General features: G+C 58.9%; 2 protein-coding genes across 2 annotated transcripts in view; both read right to left on the bottom strand.

Moving 5' to 3' along the window:
- Positions 1–1,625, bottom strand: part of C1QTNF5 (C1q and TNF related 5) — a 4,788-nt gene extending 3,163 nt beyond the window's left edge. The window contains exon 1 of the mRNA XM_026657968.2: positions 1,495–1,625. The gene's annotated coding sequence lies outside the window, so the exon portion shown is untranslated. The remainder of the gene's footprint in view (positions 1–1,494) is intronic.
- Positions 1,626–6,778: 5,153 nt separating this feature from the next.
- On the bottom strand, positions 6,779–17,153 carry MFRP (membrane frizzled-related protein). The gene is made up of 13 exons (XM_029912897.1): positions 17,100–17,153; positions 15,921–16,041; positions 15,180–15,311; positions 14,607–14,756; positions 13,848–14,082; positions 12,025–12,155; positions 11,472–11,597; positions 10,771–10,847; positions 9,503–9,651; positions 8,679–8,866; positions 7,687–7,821; positions 7,237–7,409; positions 6,779–7,003 (listed from the first exon to the last, which is right to left on the bottom strand). Exons 1-13 carry the CDS (start codon positions 17,151–17,153, stop codon positions 6,779–6,781), a joined length of 1,896 nt encoding a protein of 631 aa, XP_029768757.1.
- Between the last annotated feature and the right edge of the window lie 2,745 nt (positions 17,154–19,898).

The following is a 19,898-nucleotide window of genomic DNA, read 5'->3' as shown; positions in this document are numbered from 1 at the left end:
TGGGTGGGTGGGTGATTGCGAGCTATGGGGTGGGTGGGTGGTTGTGGACTGTGTGTCCTGGGTTGTGAGCGTGGGGTGTGTGGGTGGTTGTGGGCTGTGTGTGTCCTGGGTTGTGAGCGTGGGGTGTGTGGGTGGTTGTCAGCTGTGGGGTGGGTGGTTGTGGGCTGTGGTCAAGGATCCTGTCTCTATTTTCTTGCCCTCTAGGGCAGGGGATTCTCAACCTTTTTCTTTCTGAACTCCCCCCCCCCCCCAACATGCTATAAAAACTCCCCGGCCCAGCTGTGCCACCACAACTGGTTTTCTGCATATAAAACCAGGGCCGGCGTTAGGGGGCAGCAAGCAGGGAATTGCCTGGGGCCCCACGCCACAGCGGGCCCCGCAAAGCTAAGTTGTTCAGGCTTCAACTTCAGCCCCAGGTGTCAGAGCTCAGGGCGCCGGGGCTCCAGTGAGTCTAACACTGACCCTGCTTGGCAGCCCCCCTGAAACCCGCTCGCAGCCCCGGACTCCTGGTTGAGAACTCCTGCTGTAGGGGTCCCTTTGCCCCGCACCCTGCACTCTGCGCTCGTTCCCCAAGTGACTCCCACGCTCCTAACTCTCCTTTCACACGGGGCGCGAGGCCAGGACCCTTCCAGACATGCCAAACCCACGGAAAAAAACAACGCAGAAATTGGGCTTGATTTTGGCTTAATTGGCTTGTGAGTCGCTTGTTGGCTTGTAGCTTGTTTGGCTTGTAGCTTGTTGCTTCTTTTTTGTATGGTCTCCCGGCAAGCAGGGGCAAGGAGGGGAGAGAGTCAGGGGTGCACCGCGGGCCCACCACAGTCCCAGACTCACGCCGGGGGGATCTAGCCACATAGAGTGTTGGGGTTCTTGTTTTGAAACGGGATTAGCTTGATTTTTGGCTTATTGTGAAAGTCAGGGTGCTTATTTACCGTGTGAAAGTTGGCACCTGTGGACCCTTCCCGGCTCCAGGGCGAGTTACCCAGGGGCTGCAGCACTGCACCCAGAGGCAGGGTAGCACCTCTCCCCGCCCCCCGAGGCTGTGGAGTGTGGGGACACCCTCCCGGCTTCTGCAGCATTACCGCCTTCCCAGCGGGGCCAGAACCCAGCCCTTCCCCCTGCTTGCAAAGCTAGCATTCCCCCCGCTCCCCCAAGCAGGGCTGCTCTCCAACTCACTTCAGCATTGGCCTCCCCTGCATTGCCCCACACAGGCCTCGCCCCAGCCTGGCTCAGAGTGCCCAGATGAGCGGGGATCCATTGGGGAGCGGAAGGGGAGCAGGTCTCTCTCCTTCCGGACTCCTGCAGGCCACTTTCTCCAAATAAAAGGGAATGAAGAAAAACAGAGCCTGCTGCTGGAATGTGTCATGACTGGAGCTGGGACTCAGCCGAGCTCCCGGGCCTGGCCGAGTTGCTAAGGGAAATCCCATAGCCCGTCTGGCCCCATAGCTACACCGCCAACTTTGTTAGGAGCAGCTGGAGCTGGTTAGCTTTACTTACTGTGTATCCCGGCTCTCTTGCTGCGACTGCTTTGCGTCCCCTTGTCCTGTGAGCTCTTCCTGGCCACTTCAGCTCTGAGGAAAGGCTGTCTCTCTGCCCCCCCTTCCCCTCCTTGTGTCTCTCCTCCCAAACTCCAAAGGAAATCAGTGACTTTCAGAGCCAAGAGCTACAAGAGGAGGGGAAAAATATCCCAGTGTCGGAAATGCTGTAACCAGTGGGAGGAGGGCGGGAGAGAGAACCACAGACCTGACTCGAAAAACCCCTTGACTTAACACATCACCCTACAGGAGCCGCCAAGGGAAAGAGGCAGAGAAAGAAAAGGAGCGAGGGGAATGGCAGAACAGGGAAGGACAGGAAAAGCGAGAGGAGGGTGAAGGAGGTGGCTTGCATCCTCTAGATCATGTAAGTAGCCATGAATGTGTCAGCTCCCCCATTCTGGAAGCACCAGGCCAGTCTTTGTGCTGTGGGGAGTGCTGCCAGGCCAGAGACGGGTTGGCTCATTTTTGTGGTGATTTCTCTGGACGGAGCGGAGCCCCAGTGACAGGGCTGGGGAAGGAGGGGGAATGCGAGGCAAGCCGAAAACTGGCCTCTTGGAGGGGAGCAGTGGGGTGTTTGGGCCAGGCGGGTGTTTTGTGGAAGGTCTTGGAGGAGGAGAGGCTGCGGGTGTGGCAGGTGGGAGCAAAGGGCGTGAGGAATCCTGCAATTCGGTCCTGCTTAGGGGCGTCATGAGACATGAACTAAACCACACACCCACGGATGGCACACGCTCAGCGCGCCGATTGTTACTGTCCACGTCACACACGCGAGCAGCAAAGCCCACATGGCATGCACGAACGCCACCCACGGACACACCTCTAACGCCACGGACCACACGCACAGACCCACTAACGCTGAGCACGGGTGCCACGCACATGAGCACAACACACAAACGTGGGGTGCACACACGCACGGGGGGGAGGGGTCACACCCTCACTGGCACAACACACAAACACTCTCCCCTACTAATGTGAAACACCGACCTGTTACTTGGCCTGGGCTCACATTTCTCTCTTTCAGCTCCCCAGGTCGCTGCAGGTTTCTCCTTGGAGCCGGACGGACAGCAGCATCACTAAGAGCCCAGCAAGGTCCCTGATCACTTCCACGGGCTGGGCTCCCCAGCTCCAGAGTATGCTGAGTTCTGGGAGCTGGGGCTGAGTTGTCAGCAGGGCTCGGTGCAGCTGACCCGTGTGTGCCCACAATCCCAGGGAATAGGCCACGGCCAGCTCTGCAGACGGCTACAGAAACGCAATGGAGGAAACCACCAGTACGGGTGTGAGTGGAGCTCTCTCCCCCATCTCTGGAGCACGGGACACGGTGCCTGAGGTGGGCCCTTGAAACTCTTATTTCACTCATTTCAGCCTCTCGCCCCAGCTCTGCCTGGCATGGGGATGGGGAAGAGGTTCTCCAGCCAAGGAGAATTCCCTGGAGAAGGAGCCAGCCAGAGAGCTGATAGCCAGGCAAAGACCTGTGTGCCCAATGAGTTTGTGGAGCTTCCCATGGGAGAGGTGCCCCCATCACCGAAAAGCCTGGCTCACCACTGGCAGAAATTAACAACAGCAATAATCTATCCTGCTCTAGTGCTTTCAGCCATACACTGATCCTCACAACCCTCCTGGGAGGCAGGTCAGCCTCAGCATCCGTCTTGTACAGATTGGGGAAACTGAGGCAGGGGACAGTCACGTGACTTGTGCAGACAGTCTGCAGCAGAGCTGGGAGTAGACCCCTGAAGTCCCGAGTCCTGCTCTAACTGCTCGGTCACACTGCCTCCTTTTGACAATTGTACCAGAGGCTAAGAACTGAATGGGCCACTCTCAGAGCTAGAGGCAGACCCTCCAGGTAGAGAAAACACACAATGGCTGAAACACTCCATCTGCCTGATTTCCTGACACCAGTAACAGTTCCTCCACTGCCCCCCAAAGGCAATACAGTGAAGAATTCTCTCTCCCCCTCCTGTTGACATGTGCAGCAGGTTTGACGCTGGTGGGCTTGTTTTTTACAAAAAGCGGCTTAAATATTTTGAGAGTTGCGGATTGCAGAGGGTTGGGGCTTGTTTCCTCTGGAGGTTGCTTACTTGGGCTTTTTTTGCAATAGGTGACTTCAACACAAAGTTCTAGTTTAAATGTGGTGTCGGTGATTGAGCAGCGTCAGGGTGATGCACTTCCTTAGAATTTGAGAATCCTCCTGTCCCCACTCCTGTTCAATTAAGAAAACACACCCAAATTCATGAACTTTGTGGCCCGCCCCTTGACACATCCTATGTGCCAATTTTTTGTCCCACACCAGGATATGCTCCAACGGTTCAACACAGCAATGTACCACACTGAGGCAACAGAGACCACGGAGGATGGAAAGAGGGAGAATGACCTTTTTAAAGAATGGAAGTACACACACATGTATTATTTTAATAGTTTTCATGTGTAACTTGTATGCAACAAAACTAGAACTACAAAAATTGGAATTTGTATTACCCCCCGCCACCCCCCGTCCTCCCTCTGAAATGGCCTGGGCTTGTTTGGAAAGGCAGTGCTGCTTTTCTTTCCTCGGGAGACTTGGCAACAAGGTGTTATTGCAATGTGCAAAGGCAGCATGAGGTAGTGAGCTGTAATGTAGCACAGGGGGTGCGGTCACGTCTCGGTGCCAGGGGTTCCTGGGAGCTGTGCTCTAGCGAAGGGGACACGGTCACGTCTCAGTGCCAGGGGTTCCTGGGAGCTGTGCACTAGCGAAGGGGACACGGTCACGTCTCCGTGCCAGGGGTTCCCGGGAGCTGTGCACTAGCGAAGGGGACACGGTCACGTTTCGGTGCCAGGGGTTCCCAGGAGCTGTGCACTAGCAGGGGGAAGGGCGCAGTCACGTCTCGGCGCCAGGGGTTCCCAGGAGCTGTGCACTAGCGGAGGGAAGCCCTGCTCTGAACCTATGCTGAGATAGCCCCTCTGTGCCCTTCCCAGCAGAGGCCCCAGGCAAGGTGGGGGGCAGTGCCAGCGTTCTGGATCACAGGGGTTGTGTTCAGCCAGCCGCACTGGCCTGTGGCTCCTCCCAGTGGATGGGAAAACAGGATGTTGTCTTTGGTCAGGAGAAGCTTGTTTGTGGCTTTAAGGCACAGCCAGCCTTAGTGGAGTGGTCAGGAGTCAGGCCAGGATTCCTAACCCAGCCGGCAGCTACAGCTATGGCCCTTCCCCTGCTCCAGAGCAGAATCCACCTTCCCCTTCCTCAGGAGTGGAACCTCTCCCACCAGTTCCTCCCACCCTCTCCAGCTTGGGGAGGGGTTCAGTATTTATAGAATACCCCCCCGCCTTGCTCCGGGTGAGATGAGCCCAGGCCAGTGCAGAGCCAGGAACCTCTCCTGCCCTCCCTCCCTGAAATGGGAGGGGTTCTGATAACAAAGGGGCCAAATCTTCTCCTTGGCTTTTGATCCCCCCCGCAACTCCTTTTAGGGTCAGAGCCCTACAATTACAACACCATGAAATTTCAGATTTAAATAGCTGGAAAAATCATGACATTTATGATTTTTAAAATCCTATGACCGGGAAATTGACTAAAATGGACCGTGAATTTGGTAGGGCCCTAGCTATGAGCCATGTCTGCTTCAGAGAGACGAGGGCTCCTGCTCTCACTCCCCAGCTCCTTGCCCAGGGACCCCTTAGGTCTCAGTTCCCAGTGACCCCTTCCAGTGATCCCACCCAGCCCAGGCATATTCCAGTGCTTAGAGCTGGGGATTCAGACATGGGCTTCCTGGGTTCTGATCCTGGCCTTGCCCCTGACCTGCAGGCAAATAATTTCCCCTCTCTGTGCCTCAATTTCCCCAGCGCTGACATGGGGGTAATATTGACCTGCCCCCCCCCAGGCGGGTGTGAGGCCAAACTATTATTTGAAAGGTTGTAGTTGCAAAATGCTGCAGCTGTTTATTAGACACCCAGAGTCGTGCCAAGGGCCTTGGAGCCCGCACTGCTGCTCTGGCCAGCACACCAGGTGCAGGCTTCCCCAGGCACTGCCAGCCAAGTCAAGTGGAGCACAGTGCACTGGGCTTTGCCTTAGCCCACAGGTCTGCGCGGTGAGATCATTAACTCTTTACCCTGGGCACAAGTGGCATTCGAGTAAGGTGGAAAGACAGCCGTCCGGTGCCAGGACCGGGCCAGGGAACTGAAGCGTGCCAATGGGTGCTATGCCTTAAGCTGCTGTGGCATTGGGGAAGCAGCCCGGATGAGATGTCAAGTTAGGAGAGTGGGCATCGGAAGGTCTGTGGAATGAAGCGTGATGCTGGGCTAGGTGCCATTTCTTAAGGTGTTTTTTGTCATTCATCTACCTAGATACTTCCATACCCCCTCCAGCCCCATCACAACAGGGCCCCATGGAGCTATGCTTTTATCCTCACAACCCCCTGGTTGTATTGTTTCCGTTTTACAGATGGGGAAACTGAGTCACAGAAGGATTTTTTTTTTTTTTTTTTCCCCAGTCATGCAGGGAGTCTGTTGCAGAGTGAGAACTGAACTCGGCTCTCCTGAGTCCCACGCCCAGTCCAAAAGCAGCCTTCCCCCCTTCGGCAGCTAGTGTATTAGCACAGCGCTGGGCCTTGCCGTGGGCCGAGCATGAGGCGGGCGACGGGCAATGGCCGCTCAGCCAGGCCCAGGTGTGTGCTCTGCTGGGACTGGGGACATTAGGACAAAGAGGGCCGCCCCCTGGGCTCCTTATGTCGGAGGTGCAGGTACCATTCTGGGGTCAGCTGGGAGGGAGCTGTCACCTTGCTGCAGGAAGTAGACTGGGGTGGGGGGAGTAGTGAGTCGCCTCCCCCTCTGTTCGGACGGGGTGCATCGGAGGATGTGGTGGGTGAGAAGAAGGCACGAGCCGGCTGACCCTTTAGCCCCACTGCAGGACTGGGGAGATGGGGCCAGGCGTTGCCGAAGTGCTGTGGCTATGCAGTGTGGGGACCCCAACAGCCAGTCAGTCGCCTTCCAGGCACTTAGGGCCAGCCCTGGTGGCTCCCTTAGGGGACTGTTATGGGGGATACCAGGGGGAGTTATAGGGCAGCAGGCTCCCAGACTCAGGGTGGGTGGTTTCTTCTCCAGCACCTTTATTTGGGGCTCCTGGGCCCCACAGGCTCTCCCCGTGTCCTCAGGTCCCCGAAGGGAAACGCATAGGAAGGGGAGGGCATAGCTCAGAGAAGGATTCGAGTCGCCACCCGCCCCAAAGTCAGACAGGTTGGGGGGGAGAGCCAGCCCCACCCCTCTGCTTGTCGGGCCCCACCGCCCCCTCACGGCTTGAAGCACTCCACAGGGTCGTTGGAGTCGGGGAGGACGTTGCAGTTGATGGGCCAGAGGAGGCTGAGGAGGCTGAGGGCCTGCTGGCAGCGCTGCTCCGCCGTCAGGCACACGGCGCGGCAGGGCTGCAGGACACCCCCGTCCGGCGTGCACTTGGGCACGAAGAGGCTGCAGATCAGCAGGCGCAGGTGCTGGTAGCAGGAGAGCCCCATCAGGGTCTGCGGGGAGAGAGGGTGGCAGTGAGCACCACAAGGCCTGGGGCACCGATGTTGGGGGCTGGCTTCCCCATTTATGGGTGCATTTCCCCTGGATACCCTATGCCCCCTCCTTCCACCCACAGCCAATTCTCCACCCAGCCTGCTCGCTTCCCACTGGGTTTCCTTCCCACCCAGCTGACAAATCCCGAGCTGGGCAGTGCAGTCTCCCCCGCGGCCCCCTGTGCTGGGCTCACCTTGTAGTCTCGGAGCATGGTGGCCGCCCCCTGCTGGTCTGGGATGGTCAGCCAGATGTTGGGGAAGGAGGTGGTGTTGTAGCTGAGGCCCAAGCACATCTCCACTTGGATCTGCTGGCAGGAGGACTCTGCAGGGGGGAGTGCAGGTGATACAGGTGGCAGCTGTATCTGAGCTGGGGGGGGATGCACTGGCTAGGACTTGCAAAGAACGTTTGCAGGGCCCATGGGCTCCAAAATCTGGATCCCAGCCCGGCAGGTGCCTCAGAGTTGGTGTACTGTCACGTCGGTGTGTATGGACAGATGTTCCCTGGGTGCAGGGCTGAGACCTACCAAACTCATTCCACTTGTGACCTGAACCGCCTGAGGGAAACTGGTGGATCGAGTCTCCCCACCCCATAAGCCAAGTGTTGGTCATTGCAAGAGCTGGGTTGAGCTAGGAGTTTCACTCACCAAAGGAGGGGGGTGAGACACTCGTGCAGTTGAATTCATCGCTCCCATCCGGGCAGTCGTGCCAGCCGTCACACACCGACTCCCGTGCCTGACATTCCCCGTTGCTGCAGGAGAACTCCGAGGGGCTGCATGTTTCTTGGAGGATGAGCGAGAAAGATGTCGGAATGAGCAGGTACTTGGCTGAGTACAGCGATGGGGCCTACATGCAATGGGCTGCGGTGTAACTATAGTCGCCATGGTGACCCTGCACTTGCAGAGCCAACCGGGCACACACGAGCAGTCAGCGACTGTAATTACAATGGGAAGCAGTGCCCAACTCTAGTGTAACTACAATATAACCATGGTCACTGGATCACAGACCCAACTGGACGGCGCTATCATATGGTGACTATAGCGAGCGTCCACATGCCAGGATAGCTACAGTGGTATCAATTCACCACTTCCCATACAGACAAGCCTGTACAACAGCCCTGCTTCACCGGACCAATGCACCGAGGAGGAGCAAAGGTCCCCTGGGAAGTACCTTGGAAAGAGGAAGCGGGGGAAAGGCAGACCTGGAGGGTGGTGGAGTGGACTCTCCTGATGGTCACTGCTAAGATTTCTGGGCCCTGCTGCTTTCTGTTTACCCCAGTGATTCCCCGGGGGTGGGGTTAGGGAGGCGATCCCATTGTTCTCCCTTGGTAACTGCAATCAGCTACTTACTGGGCAGCAACAGGGAAATGACAGGGTGTCCGGCCATTCCCTTGGTAAACACCCCAAGGCTGTTCCCCCTCCTAGAGCAAAACTACCCTGTGATCAGCCTAGCTGAGAAGGTCTCTGGCCCCTTCCCCTGGACAATCCCACAGCTGGGGAGGCAGAGCAATGGGCGAGACCATTGGATGCCCAGCTCCGTGCCAGCGATGAACCCGCTGCTGAGCAGCACCCTGGTAGAGAGTGCACATGGGTCTGCTCGGCACCAGGACATGCCGCTCAGAGACGGGTGACCCTGCCACCCAGTTGGAGAAAGAGCCAGGCAGCAGGGAGGGTGCGTTTCAGACCCAGGGACCTACTTTCCGTGGCGTTCCGGGCACGGTAGGTGGCAAAGAACCCGTCCTCCGCCACGCCCTCATCTGCCATGAACAGGACGGTCATGACGTGTCGTGAGGAGGTCAGGACGGGCGGCAGTTGGGAGCCACAGAACCTGCCGGGAGAGGAAATGTGATGGGAGTGAGGGGGCTGAGGAGTGGGGAAGAAAGACCGTGCGGGGGGGGGGGGGGGGGGAGGGGGGAGCGAGATGGAGAAAAAGGGGCGAGTGAGACAGAGAGGGAAAAGAAGAGAGGAGCAGAGATGGGGATGGGGATGGATGGTGTGTGGGAAGTTGTGGCCATGCCAAATGCCTCTGGAGACTTTTGCCCCCTCCCTGTGCAGCCCATCTTCTTGCTGTGTGCAGAATATTGGCTAGTACCTTGGGAGGGCATTGTTGCCTAGTGGATAGAGCACTGGACCGGCACTTAGGAGCCCTGGGTGCCTTTTCCCAGCTGTGCCACCAGCCTGCCTTGGGCAAGTCACTTCCCTGCTGTGTGAAACGGAGAGGGTAAGACCGACCTGCTTCGTACAGCGCCTGGGAGATGTATGGCTGACGAGAGGCAGTTAGTGCTGGGTCTGGGAGGGGCAGGACCTGGGTCTCTCCAGTGCTGAGAGTAGGAGAGAGGTGCCTCTTCCCCGCCCCCCAGGAGGTGGCTCTGCAAGGCAGCCCTGCTCAGGGAGTTCTGCCCGCCCCCCCTTCCCTCAATATCCTGCACCCAGCGGCGGACTGATGAGCTGCGGGCGCCTGTACCTGCCCAGGAGGCTGGGGGCGTCCGTGCCTGCACTGTCGTGCACCTCCACAAAGTCGAAGGTGCAGTCCTCCTGCGACTCCAGGCTGAAGTTGTGGAATTGCAGATCGATCACATGGCCCACGGGCACGGCGATCTGCCAGAGACACAGCTGGAAGAGACCGATGCCAGTGAGCCTGCGCCAGACACCCCTGCTCCTGTCTGGATGGGGAACTGCCAGCTGGGCACAGACCGGGTGGGATGGCGTGGGAATTATTTCATTATATTTTGTATGAAGTGCGTGTGCGTGCCTCAGTTTCCCCTATGTGGTGTATGGTTAAGTAGGTGGTGGGAAAAGGTTGTTTCCTCTTTGCAGAGACCCCGAGATCTGGGAATGTCTGACGCCTCACTGCCTGGAGTCCCAGAAGACAACAGCCACTCCAACTGGATGGACATTGGGCACCTAGCAACTAACGACCATGGATGCCAGCAGGGTGTGACCAGCAGGGGAACAAGGACAAAGGACGGAGGCGGGGCTGGGTGGGGTTGCTAAGTGGAGGGCTGCTGGAAGTGGCGGAGACGTTCCTGGACTGGGATTAAAGAGGGGTCAGAGGGCTCTGGGCCGGACGCAGATGCTCTACGCTGTAACTTTCTGTTCCCTGTGTTAACCAAGGGCTGTCTACATTGTGTTCCAGACATCTAATAAACCCTGTTGCTGTTACAGTTCTGGCTGAGTCACTGCAGTATAAGGAAGGCGGGAGCGGGGAATGCATGGATCCCTTTGGGTGCACACGTCTCCCGTAGGCGGACTTGCTGCAGGGAGCTCACGGCGGGAAGCAGGGGTGCTGAAGGCTCTGAGGTTCAGTCCCTGGAGGCGGGGAAGCCAAGTGGCACCCTAGTGAAAGAGTGTGACCCTAAGGGGGCTGGCACACTGAAGAGCTCCTCCCAGGGACAGTTCCAGAGCCACACGGGAGCACTGGACCTGATCCGTGACACCCTGCCCACCTCTGGATGGGGGAGCTGCCAGGGTGGCCCAGACTGGGGCATTTCTGGCTCTCCCTGGTGTTCCGGACACAATGGGGGGCCCCATTCCTCTGGGGCTTGGACAGCACAGGGCCAATCTGACCCACTCCACCTCCCCCACCCTCCGTAGCCCTGGTTCTCCTTTGTGGCGCCAACAGCTGCATGGTGGAGGTTGACCCTTGTCCTCTTGTGCCAGCTGGGCCACATGACACCACTCCCCGTAGCCTCCACTGCTTAGCACTCTTGCTGCCCCTGGCTCCTCCCTCACCTGCTGATGCGGGTACGGCTGGGGGTGGCTGGGGGTGGAGAACTGCCCCTCCAAGCTGGTCAACGATCCACCGCATTCTGGAACGAGAGAGACACCATGGGGCTGGATCTCTGCTCTTACCCAGCTGTGACTGGTGCATGCTGGTTGTTCTGCCTCCAGCCCTGTGACCCATGGGTTCTCCCCATTCCCACCCCCGCTGTCTGACTCAGTCCTGGCTTCCCAGGGCTCCCCGCACCCTGCAGCCCCTGGACAAGAACATTTCAGCCTGTCCAAGCTGAGGGATTTGCTCTGGCCCCACGTAGTCTGTTAGAGATCCCCCCACCCCACTCAGCCCCCAACTCATGGACTTTTCCTCCCATGGCTCTGCCCATGCCCCTCAGTCCTGACCCACAGCATCCCGTTTTTCCAGTCCTGGACCCCACCCACTTCTGCCAATGCCCCTCAACCATTACAGGAACCATCCCCCTGCTGTCCCAGGCCTGGGCTCCCACACTTCACCAGTGCCCTGTAAGCCTGTCCCGCCTGCCAGCTCTGCCAATGTCCCTCAGTCCTGACCCCCAACACCCCATTGCAACTCCAGTACAGGGCCCCATCCAGCTCTGCTGCTGCCCCTCACTCTGCCCTGCTAGCCCAGGCCTGGCACCCCACAGCCCAGCCCCTGCGTTGCCGAGCCATGCCGGAGGCCACCCGGCTGCCTGTACCTTTGTGTCTCGAGCTGCAGTTGGCTTCGTCGCTCTTGTCTGTGCAGTCGTGGAAGCCGTCACAGACAAGGCCCAGGCGGAGGCAGAGCCCCTGGTCGCAGAAAAACTCGTCCCAGGCACAGCTCTCTAGGACAGACAGACAGATGGACGAGGAAGAGGCATGGCTGCTGAAGGCAGGAGCCCATGGCTGGGCGAGGGCCTATGAACCTGGCAATGCCCCTTTGTCAGCAGCTCCCTGCCCAGGGCCAGGGCCCCATCTCCTGTGGGTTCATAGTTCTGAAGGCCAGAAGGGACTGCTCTGATCAGCTGTATAACAGAGCCCCCCTGCCCCCACAAGGCCGAGGCCCTATCCAAAGTGGGACCCCTCCCCGCCCCAGCCCCTGTGCCCATCTGCACCCCATTTTGTGCAAATCGAGTAGGAGACTCGGTGACCCGCACTTGAAGCTGCCCACAGGTGCCCAGGGCTTGGGGGTGGGCCTGCATCAGAGGGCCCCTGCTACCCTGGGAGGGTGAAGCCCCGGGGGGTGGGGTGGTTGTGTGGGGCTGCACTCACTGTCGCTGGGCAGGATGGCACGGTAGTGGGCAGTGAAGCCCAGGGCACCCACGCTGTTGTCTGAGACGAAGGTGACGCGCAGCCGGTTGGAGTTGGTGTTGATTGTCGGGGGCGCCACGTCCCCACAAAACCTGCAGAGAGCAGCAAGTGTGTGCAACCAGTGCCCCCTGCCCCAGAGACCCTGGCAAGTGGGGTGGGGAGCAGAAGCAGGCACCTGCCCATTAACCCCTTGGGCCCACGTGGCTGGGATGGCCTGGATCCCGTGGTGTGGTGGAGGCTGGATCTGCCAGGGTGCCCTCGGGGCAGCAGTAGAGCACAGGACAGCCCTGCTGGGCTCCCTCCACTCCGTTCCCGCTGCGCTGCTCTAGGGGGAGAGACCTGCAGGCCCAGGGTAGGGGGCGCTTTCGGACTCATGGGCATGTCAGTGCTGGCTGGAGGCAGGAAGGGTGGACAAGCTTCTCTCTCCCAGCTGTCAGTGCCCCTCAATCCTGACCCAGAACCCCCTGCCATGCCAGCCCTGGGACACTCTGTCCCCTGCCTTCCAGCTCTGCCAGCGCCCCTCAATCCTGACCCAGAACCCCCTGCCATACCACCCATGGGACACGCTGTGCCCACCAGCTCTGCCAGTGCCCCTCAATCCTGACTCACAGCCCCCTGCCATACCACCCATGGGACACCCTGTCCCTCCCAGGCTCCCACCCACCTCTGCCAGTGCCCCTCAATTCTGATCCACAGCCCTCTGCCATACCAGCCCTGGGACATCCTGTGCTGCCCCCCAGTTCTGCCAGTACCCCTCAGTCCTGACCCATAGACCCATGCCATACCAGCCCTGGGTCACTCTGTCCCCCAACAGCTCTGCTAGTGCCCCTCAATCCTGACCCACAGCCTCCTGCGCTGGGCTCCTGTGATGGCATGTACAAAGTCCGCACTGGATATGAAGGGGTTAAGCTCTGGGCCTAGGTGGAGGCACCTGCAAAGCTGCCCAGCTGGAGGGAAGGTATAAAAGGGAGACAGAGGGGTTAGGGCAGATTTCTGGGCTGGGGGAATGCTACCAATACAGTCCTGACCAAGGCTGCAAAGCAGAGACTGGAGAGACCCAGTGAGCAGGTCAGAAACTTTGTGGTTCTTTAACTTCCTCTGGGGACAGGGACTGTATGTAGGAAGTGACCTGGGGGGTGGCTACTTAGCACCCCAAGGTGCAGAGCCTGGCTGCCCACCATTGGGCTCTGTATGGGAGCCTGGGGGAAAGGGTGGGCCTGGGGTCCCCCACCCACTCCAAAAGATGGCACCCACAGGAGCCCTCTCCTTGGGGGAGAATCCAACTGGGGGAGCCCCTGACTGGCCAAGGGCCCAGAGCCCAAGTCCCCGAAGCCACGGGGAAAGCCCTGAAGTCTGTGGGTGCTGGAAGACTTCTCTGTGACTGGTGTCTCTTTGGGGACCCCCTAGAAGGAGTGGCTTGGCTTGTATGACCCAGCGGGGGGGTGAGCCACAGAAAAGGGGCTGCCCGCCCAAGACAAAATTGTAACTGACCAAGGGATGCTGGGGAGGGAGACAACCTGCTGCAGCCCTGCTTGAGTGCCAGGCAGCCCTGGCGGTGAGTGTCTCTCTTTTCTCCCACCCCCCCTTACTGCTTTACCAACACACCTCCCCTGGACCTTCTGCAGGCCTAGCTAGGCCCGGGCCCCTGGCAGATGGGACTCCAGGGCCCTCTGCAATTGGCAAACCCGTGGCCCAAGTCTGATGATCTGGTGGCTGATCTGAGCCGGGATGGGTGGGGATAGTGGGGGGCTGTGATTCACCCAGCCTGGCAGTGGGGTCCCTACCTGGATGTCCCTCCCCAGGGGGAGCCGCTGGCTGCCCCCAGCTCCTCGTACAGCTCCACCCGGTCGAAGAGGCACCACCTCGTGCCTTCCAGGCTGAGCGACTCGATCTTCAGCTGGATGACCAGCCCGTCCTCCACCTGGATGCGCCAGATGCACAGGGTGTTGGGTGGGTAGGGGGCAGGGTACCTGGGGGAGCTGAGGGAGCCCTCGGGGCCCTGCAGGGTCCCCCCACAGGCTGCACAGGGAGACAAGACACATTGGAGAGGGAAGGTTCAGTAGGTTGAGTTAAGAAGGGGTTCTCTTCCCATATCACCCAGGAGGGGGGAAAGCTGTGGGGTGGGGGGGCCCTCTCTGTGCCCCCAACCCAGGAGGGGGGAAAGCTGTGGGGGGGCCCTCTCTGTGCCCCCAGCCCAGGAGGGGGGAAAGCTGTGGGGTGGGGGGTGCCCTCTCTGTGGCCCCAGCCCAGGGGTGGGGCTCCTCTCTGTGCCCCTAGCCCTGGGGCTCAATGCTTACCCTAGTCAGGGATGGGGATCCCCTCTGCTCCTAGCTGCCCTCCCCACTGCTCCGCCTTACTGGGATTAACATGGGGCTAGTCAGGGAGGTGAGGAGGGGGGCTGTGAATGTGGCTCCCTGTGCTCTCCCCGTACAATGGAGTCTCGGTTCGGGGTCTGATGCTGTCCTACGCTCAGTAGGGTTGGGGGTAGATCTCTGGGTCCCCTGGCCTGGGGAGAGGCTCTGTGCTAGGCCCCAGGTACTCACAGGGCTCTGGTGTAGTGGCTGGGGGCGGCTCTCTCGGTGGCTCGGTGGCCATGGGCTCGGCTGTGCCAGCAGGTGCCGTGGTGGTGGCGGCGTGGTGGTGGGCGGATGCAGTCGCAGAGGAGGGTCCAGCCGGGCGTGAGGACTGCAGCTCTGCTTCCACAGGGAGAGCCAGGAGCGGGGGTCAGGTAGTGGAATGGGGGTGTCTGGGCAGGGAGCTGGGAGACTCATGTGGGGATCAGACGCTTGGGGGGAGTCCCAGGCTGCAGCTGTCCCCTCTGTTTGGCACCCCAGATCTCACCAACCCACCCATCCACGTGGGGGGGCTCGGAGCTAGGTGTTTGGGGAATGGGGGGGGGTCTATTCCCACCACCCCAACCTCAGTGGATTTCAGGCTGTCAATGATTCCAGCTGGAGGGTGGACCGGGTGGGGCCAGGGTCTTGATGGGGTAGCAGGAGCTAACCCTTACTCCAGTCCCACTCACTGCCCTGAACCCTGGGGCTTTGCTGGTGTGTAAGGCTGGAGCTGGGTCGTGCTGCCCCCCATGCCCCTGCTGCCCCTGCCCAGGTACTCACGGGAGATGATGATGATCCCCAGCAGCAAGGCGAGGAGCAGCAAGAGCAAGGCACTCATCAGCGCTACGCACAGCCAGGAGAAGGTGCAGTCGGGCCTGTGCTTCCTGCCCGCCCTGCTCCAGAGCGGCTGGCCTGCGGGGGGAGCTGTGCGCACAGCGAGGGGTCACTGGTGAGCATGGCTGGGGGGGAGCCCTCCTTCCCAGAGCCCTGCAGGAGAGGTCTGTGGGGCACCCAGCCCTGCCCGTGCTCAGGGCAGGGGGACAGGACTCCCAAGGCTGGAAGAACTGGGGAAGGGACCCTGTGGGGTACGCATGGCTCTGGGTACGAGCACAGGACCCCTGCAGCTAAGGGAGCAATGCTTCCCTCCCTCCAGTGTCTTGTGATACCCAATATCCAGTGGGTGCTGTGCTGGGTGGGACCTGTGGGTCACTGCTCACCCTCTGGTGCTTGTGGGTTTATTAAGTGCAGCTGGAGGGCACTGGAACAAGCTGCTGTGGGGCACAGGACCAGCTCCTTGGGGTACAGAGAGTACAGGGTGCCCCAGCTTGAAGGCACTGGTGTGACGGTGGCGGCCCCCTGCCAGTCAGTACTGTGTGCATGACCCCCTTGGGGAGGACCCTAAAGTCTGCTGGGCCCATCTCCCCTGGGCAGAGGAGGCTCCCCTGCCTCTCCTCCCTGCTCCCCTCAGGGGCTGCCCACTCAGCAGGGCCCACTGGTGCTAGGCCCCCAGGGGGCTGGTACCGAAGCCATCCCAGGGGGATCCAGCGCTGGTCCCGTTCTCCCCCTCCGTCTGGTGTGGGGTGGGGGGTGCGCAGCCGGCCCCCTCGCTCTCGGGCTCGAAGATGGGATTGCAAAACTCCGTCTGCAAGACACAGAGCAGGTGGCCAAGGGGCTGGTGTGCCCGTGGTGGGGCACATGGGACAGAAGTGCGGTATAGGGCTGCAGGGAGGTGAATGGTGCTTTGTGGTGGCTGTGGGGGGAACATGGGGCATGCTGGTCTGTTCATTAATGGAAGTCAGTGCCCTGCTGGGGTGTGCACGAGGGGGCCAGCCCTGGGTGTTGGGAACAGGCGCACGTGGCAGGAGGGGTCAGTGCTGGTGAGCTGAAACAGGAGGTATGGTGGGAGGGGGATGTGATGGGGTGTCCACCCCACACAAGGCAAAGCAGGTTAAATTAGTTCAATTAACCTCATAGGCTGCCCTAGGAGGAGAGCCAGGGCTCAGTAAAGCTGAGTGGAAGATGACCTTCAGGTGGGGTGGTCTAAAGGGATGAAGCTGAGAGCAGAAGGGGTGGCTGGGGAAGCAGTTGCTCCCTGGAGGAGGGAGTTTGGGCAGTAAATCAGGGGTGGGGAGTGCATAGCAAGGAGTCCAGGGCAATAGTGCTGGGGCCTGGGAGCAAGCAGACAGTGGCTGCTGGGCATAGCGCTCCAGGGCTGGAACCTGGGGTAGTGGGCAGGCCTGGCTCCCTTCCCTGCTCACAGGGCTGGGAAAGTGGGACAGGGCCTGGCTGTGGTGCAGAAGGACTGTCTGGAATGGCATTGGGACAGTGGATCCAGGAGGGGAGGACAGTACAGTGACCTGGCCAAGGGAGCAGCAGGAGCCCTGGAGAGCGAGGTGGGATGCAGCGTGAGCAGCTGTCGGATGGGGGGAGCGTCAGACCTGAAAGGAGAGACCCCAAGCAGGTGCCTCAATGGTGAGTGGATCCCATGATGGGAGTCAGTGCCAGGCATTGGGGGAGGGGATTGAGGGTGCCTGGTATTGAAGGTGAGCTGGGGGAGCACATGGCACTGAGGGGTCCAGGCTTGGGAGATGACTGCCAGGGGCAGGATGTGGCACCAGCAGCGGGAGCTCTGGGCCAAGCGGGTTCACTGCCAAGACCCCATGTAGCTCCCTCCCCAGTGGCACCTGCCGCCGCCCGTACCTTACTCTGCTCCAGCCTGTCAGGGCACAGTGTGATTTCAGTGAAGTCCTTCATCGCTGGGGGTGATTCCTGGCAGGATCTGGCTAGAATTGCTCCCCCGGTGCATTCCCTGCCCTCGGGATCTGGTGGGCCCTGGCCCCCTCCCATGGCCCCTCTGCCATGGGCATGGCCGCTCCTAATCACTGTGACAGCACAAAGCTGCTTCCAAGGGCCGTGACTGGGGTTCGATCCTTCACCAGGAACATCCACAGCCCTGGGAGTCTAACCAAGGAAACTCCGCTCTGGGTGAGCTCAGTCTGCCTGCTACGGGGACTGTAAATGGCCAGGCTGGCGGCTTTGGCTGGTACCAAACTTTGGAAGCCAAGGAATGGCTGTACTGGGCTCCAGGGGGAGGGGGCTGGGAAAGCAGCTTGGGAGTGAGAATTTTAAAAGCATTAAAAAAACAGCCCAAGCACCAACCCCTCCTCCCCCTTAATCCAACTCAGCTGAGGATGCTGAGGTCAAATCCCCTGGCATGGCAAAGAGGCGTCTTAAAGGGACAGCACTGTTGAGCTGGCTCGGTTGGATTGGTGCTCCCCAGGAGCTGAGGACCCTAGTGGCTCATGCAGCCGGATCTGGGATGCACAGAGGGGTCCCCCATGAAATGGGCGAGATGACTTGCCTTGCTTCCCCTGCACTGTGTAGTGGTGCTGAGGGTAGGTAAGCGGCTGTCGCGTTCCACCCCAGAAGTGGCTACATTGTGGTGGTGGTGGTGGAAAGCACCCCTGTATTCACACCCTACATGCCATTGCACAAAATAGGTCGTGTGAGGGATCATTGAAAACTAATAACTTAATGTAAAGTTATGAAATCCCCCTGTACAATGGGACATGTTCAAAATGCCACAGCCCTGCCTAGGCAAAGGTGTTAAAGTGGTCTGTCCTGAAGAAGGGAATGTGTTTACTTGTGTGCAAATTGAGGGCAGCAAGGTCCTCAAAACAGCAGGGGGAGGAGATGGCAGGAAACAGAACAATTTCCTTCTTTTTGGCTGAACTGTAAGGAGCATGAGGCCTCTTTGCCCACCAGACTCCATGTTGCCTTCCTCACAGCTTGCATAAACTTTGCTTTGAGGGGTAACCTTCAGCAGGACCCACTCCTAAGGTTCCCTGGACTATAAAAGGGCCGAGAACCCCAAGCGATCTCTTTTGCCTAAGAAGACCAAGGCACCTGCACCTTTGTGTCTCTGGAAGGGAGCCTGACCCAGGAAAGGGACAGTCCCCATCTTGCTGGAAGGCTGGGGGTGAGACCATCTCAAACCAAGTTTTGAATCAAAACTTGCTAGATGGTTAGACTTTCAGATGTGTGTTCACTTGTTTTTGCCTGTAGCGAATTTCACCTCTTACACTCGAATTCACTTAATCCTACCTTTTTGTTTTGTTTTTTAATCAAAAACAATCCAGTGCTGTGTGTAAACCAAACTGTTTGTTTAACGCCACTTAAAGCAACAAACTGAATGTTGACTCTTTACAGGGGCAATAAACATGAAGATCCGAACTGTCCAGGAGAGGGCTGGGCAGGGCAGAACACGCGTCTTTGGGGGAAGCTGGGACTGGGAGTATGGTGGGGTCACCCTGAGAGTAGTAACCAAGGCTGCTGAAAGCCAGTGTTGCTGGACCAGGTTGCAGCTATGAACGGGCACTTGTGGTGTGACTAGGAGTCTGGTTGGGAGTGGCAGGTTGGGAGCTACAGCAGCAAAGCTGTGAGGCACTCAGGGTTACAGGGCAAGTGGTGATCCAACCCCTCACTGGTCTGGACTGCACCCCAGAATGGGACAGTAAGGTAGGCTTATCATGTAGTACCTTCCTTAGGAGCATCTCCGAGCCCCTGGCTTACATTGCTCTATGAACCCGCTGCCATCCTTGAGATGTAGAGAGCAGTGTCTATGGAGTTTTCTGTCATTTTATTTAGCCAATGTGTGCCTCAGTTTCCCCTTTATTTTGCATGGTTACTGGGGTTGGGGGAGACTGTTGTGTCTCAGGGCAGGCTAAGAGACATAAGCATGGTTGATTCCTAGCTGTCAGAACCTGAATGGGTCCTTAAAGCACTGGCGGAGGCTGACCCCCTATCGATGGAGAGTGAGAGGACAATGGCAAACCCTGTCACCAGGACATGGACATCTAGCAACCAATGCCCCAGAGGGAGATGGATTTCCCCACATCTCTGCAGGGAAGCTGAGCAGAATCCCCCAGCTCGAGAACCAAGGACGGGGAAGGTGTGAAGGAGGGGGAATAAAAGTCTGCTGGAAGGCATCTGGGTGCTCACCAGGGATCTGAGGAAGGAGATGACAGCACTTGGAAAAGGGGGTTCACTGCAGCTTGGCTGGGCTCTGGGCTAACCTGAAGGACCTTGGAGACTGCTAACCTAAGGACTTGCTGTGCTGTGTTCCAGTTGACTAATAAACCTACTGTTTTGACAATGCTACTTGAGTCATTGCAAAGGCGGGGTGAGGGGTCTCCAAGTCTATCCAGGAACATCTCTCAGTTGGACTTGCTGAACAGGGCTCCCGCTGTGAAGCAGGAGTGCTGGAGCCCCAGAGATTCAGTTGGAGGAAGGGATGAGGCTGCATAGCCTATGCTCTGCAGGAAAAGTGAGACCCCTTGGGGGTCTGTCCCCCGAAGGGATTCCACCTAGAGACTGTTCCAAAGCAGGGGGTGGAGCACAGATCCCATGGAGCTGTCAGTAGGTCAGTGCTATTATCCCTGCCTTGCAGAGGAGAAACTGAGGCACATAAGGAAGTGTTAGCCCCTGTAAGAACCAAGA

This window comes from Terrapene carolina, unplaced genomic scaffold (genome assembly GCF_002925995.2).
Source record: "Terrapene carolina triunguis isolate 2854851 unplaced genomic scaffold, T_m_triunguis-2.0 Scaffold374, whole genome shotgun sequence".
NCBI lineage: Eukaryota > Metazoa > Chordata > Testudines > Emydidae > Terrapene > Terrapene triunguis.
Note: the sequence above shows the minus strand (reverse complement) of the source record. Positions and strands in the feature narration are given on the sequence as shown.

What these genes read in the sequence shown, in the direction of transcription:
- MFRP (XM_029912897.1), bottom strand. Translation starts at nt 17,153, where the DNA reads ATGAAGGACTTCACTGAAATCACACTGTGCCCTGACAGGCTGGAGCAG. An exon ending in AGCCACTACACCAGAGCCCT is followed by an intron (nt 14,083 to 14,606) that starts GTGAGTACCTGG and finishes CTCCCTGTGCAG; the next exon opens with CCTGTGGGGGGACCCTGCAG. An exon ending in AGCCGTACCCGCATCAGCAG is followed by an intron (nt 9,652 to 10,770) that starts GTGAGGGAGGAG and finishes GGTCTCTTCCAG; the next exon opens with CTGTGTCTCTGGCAGATCGC.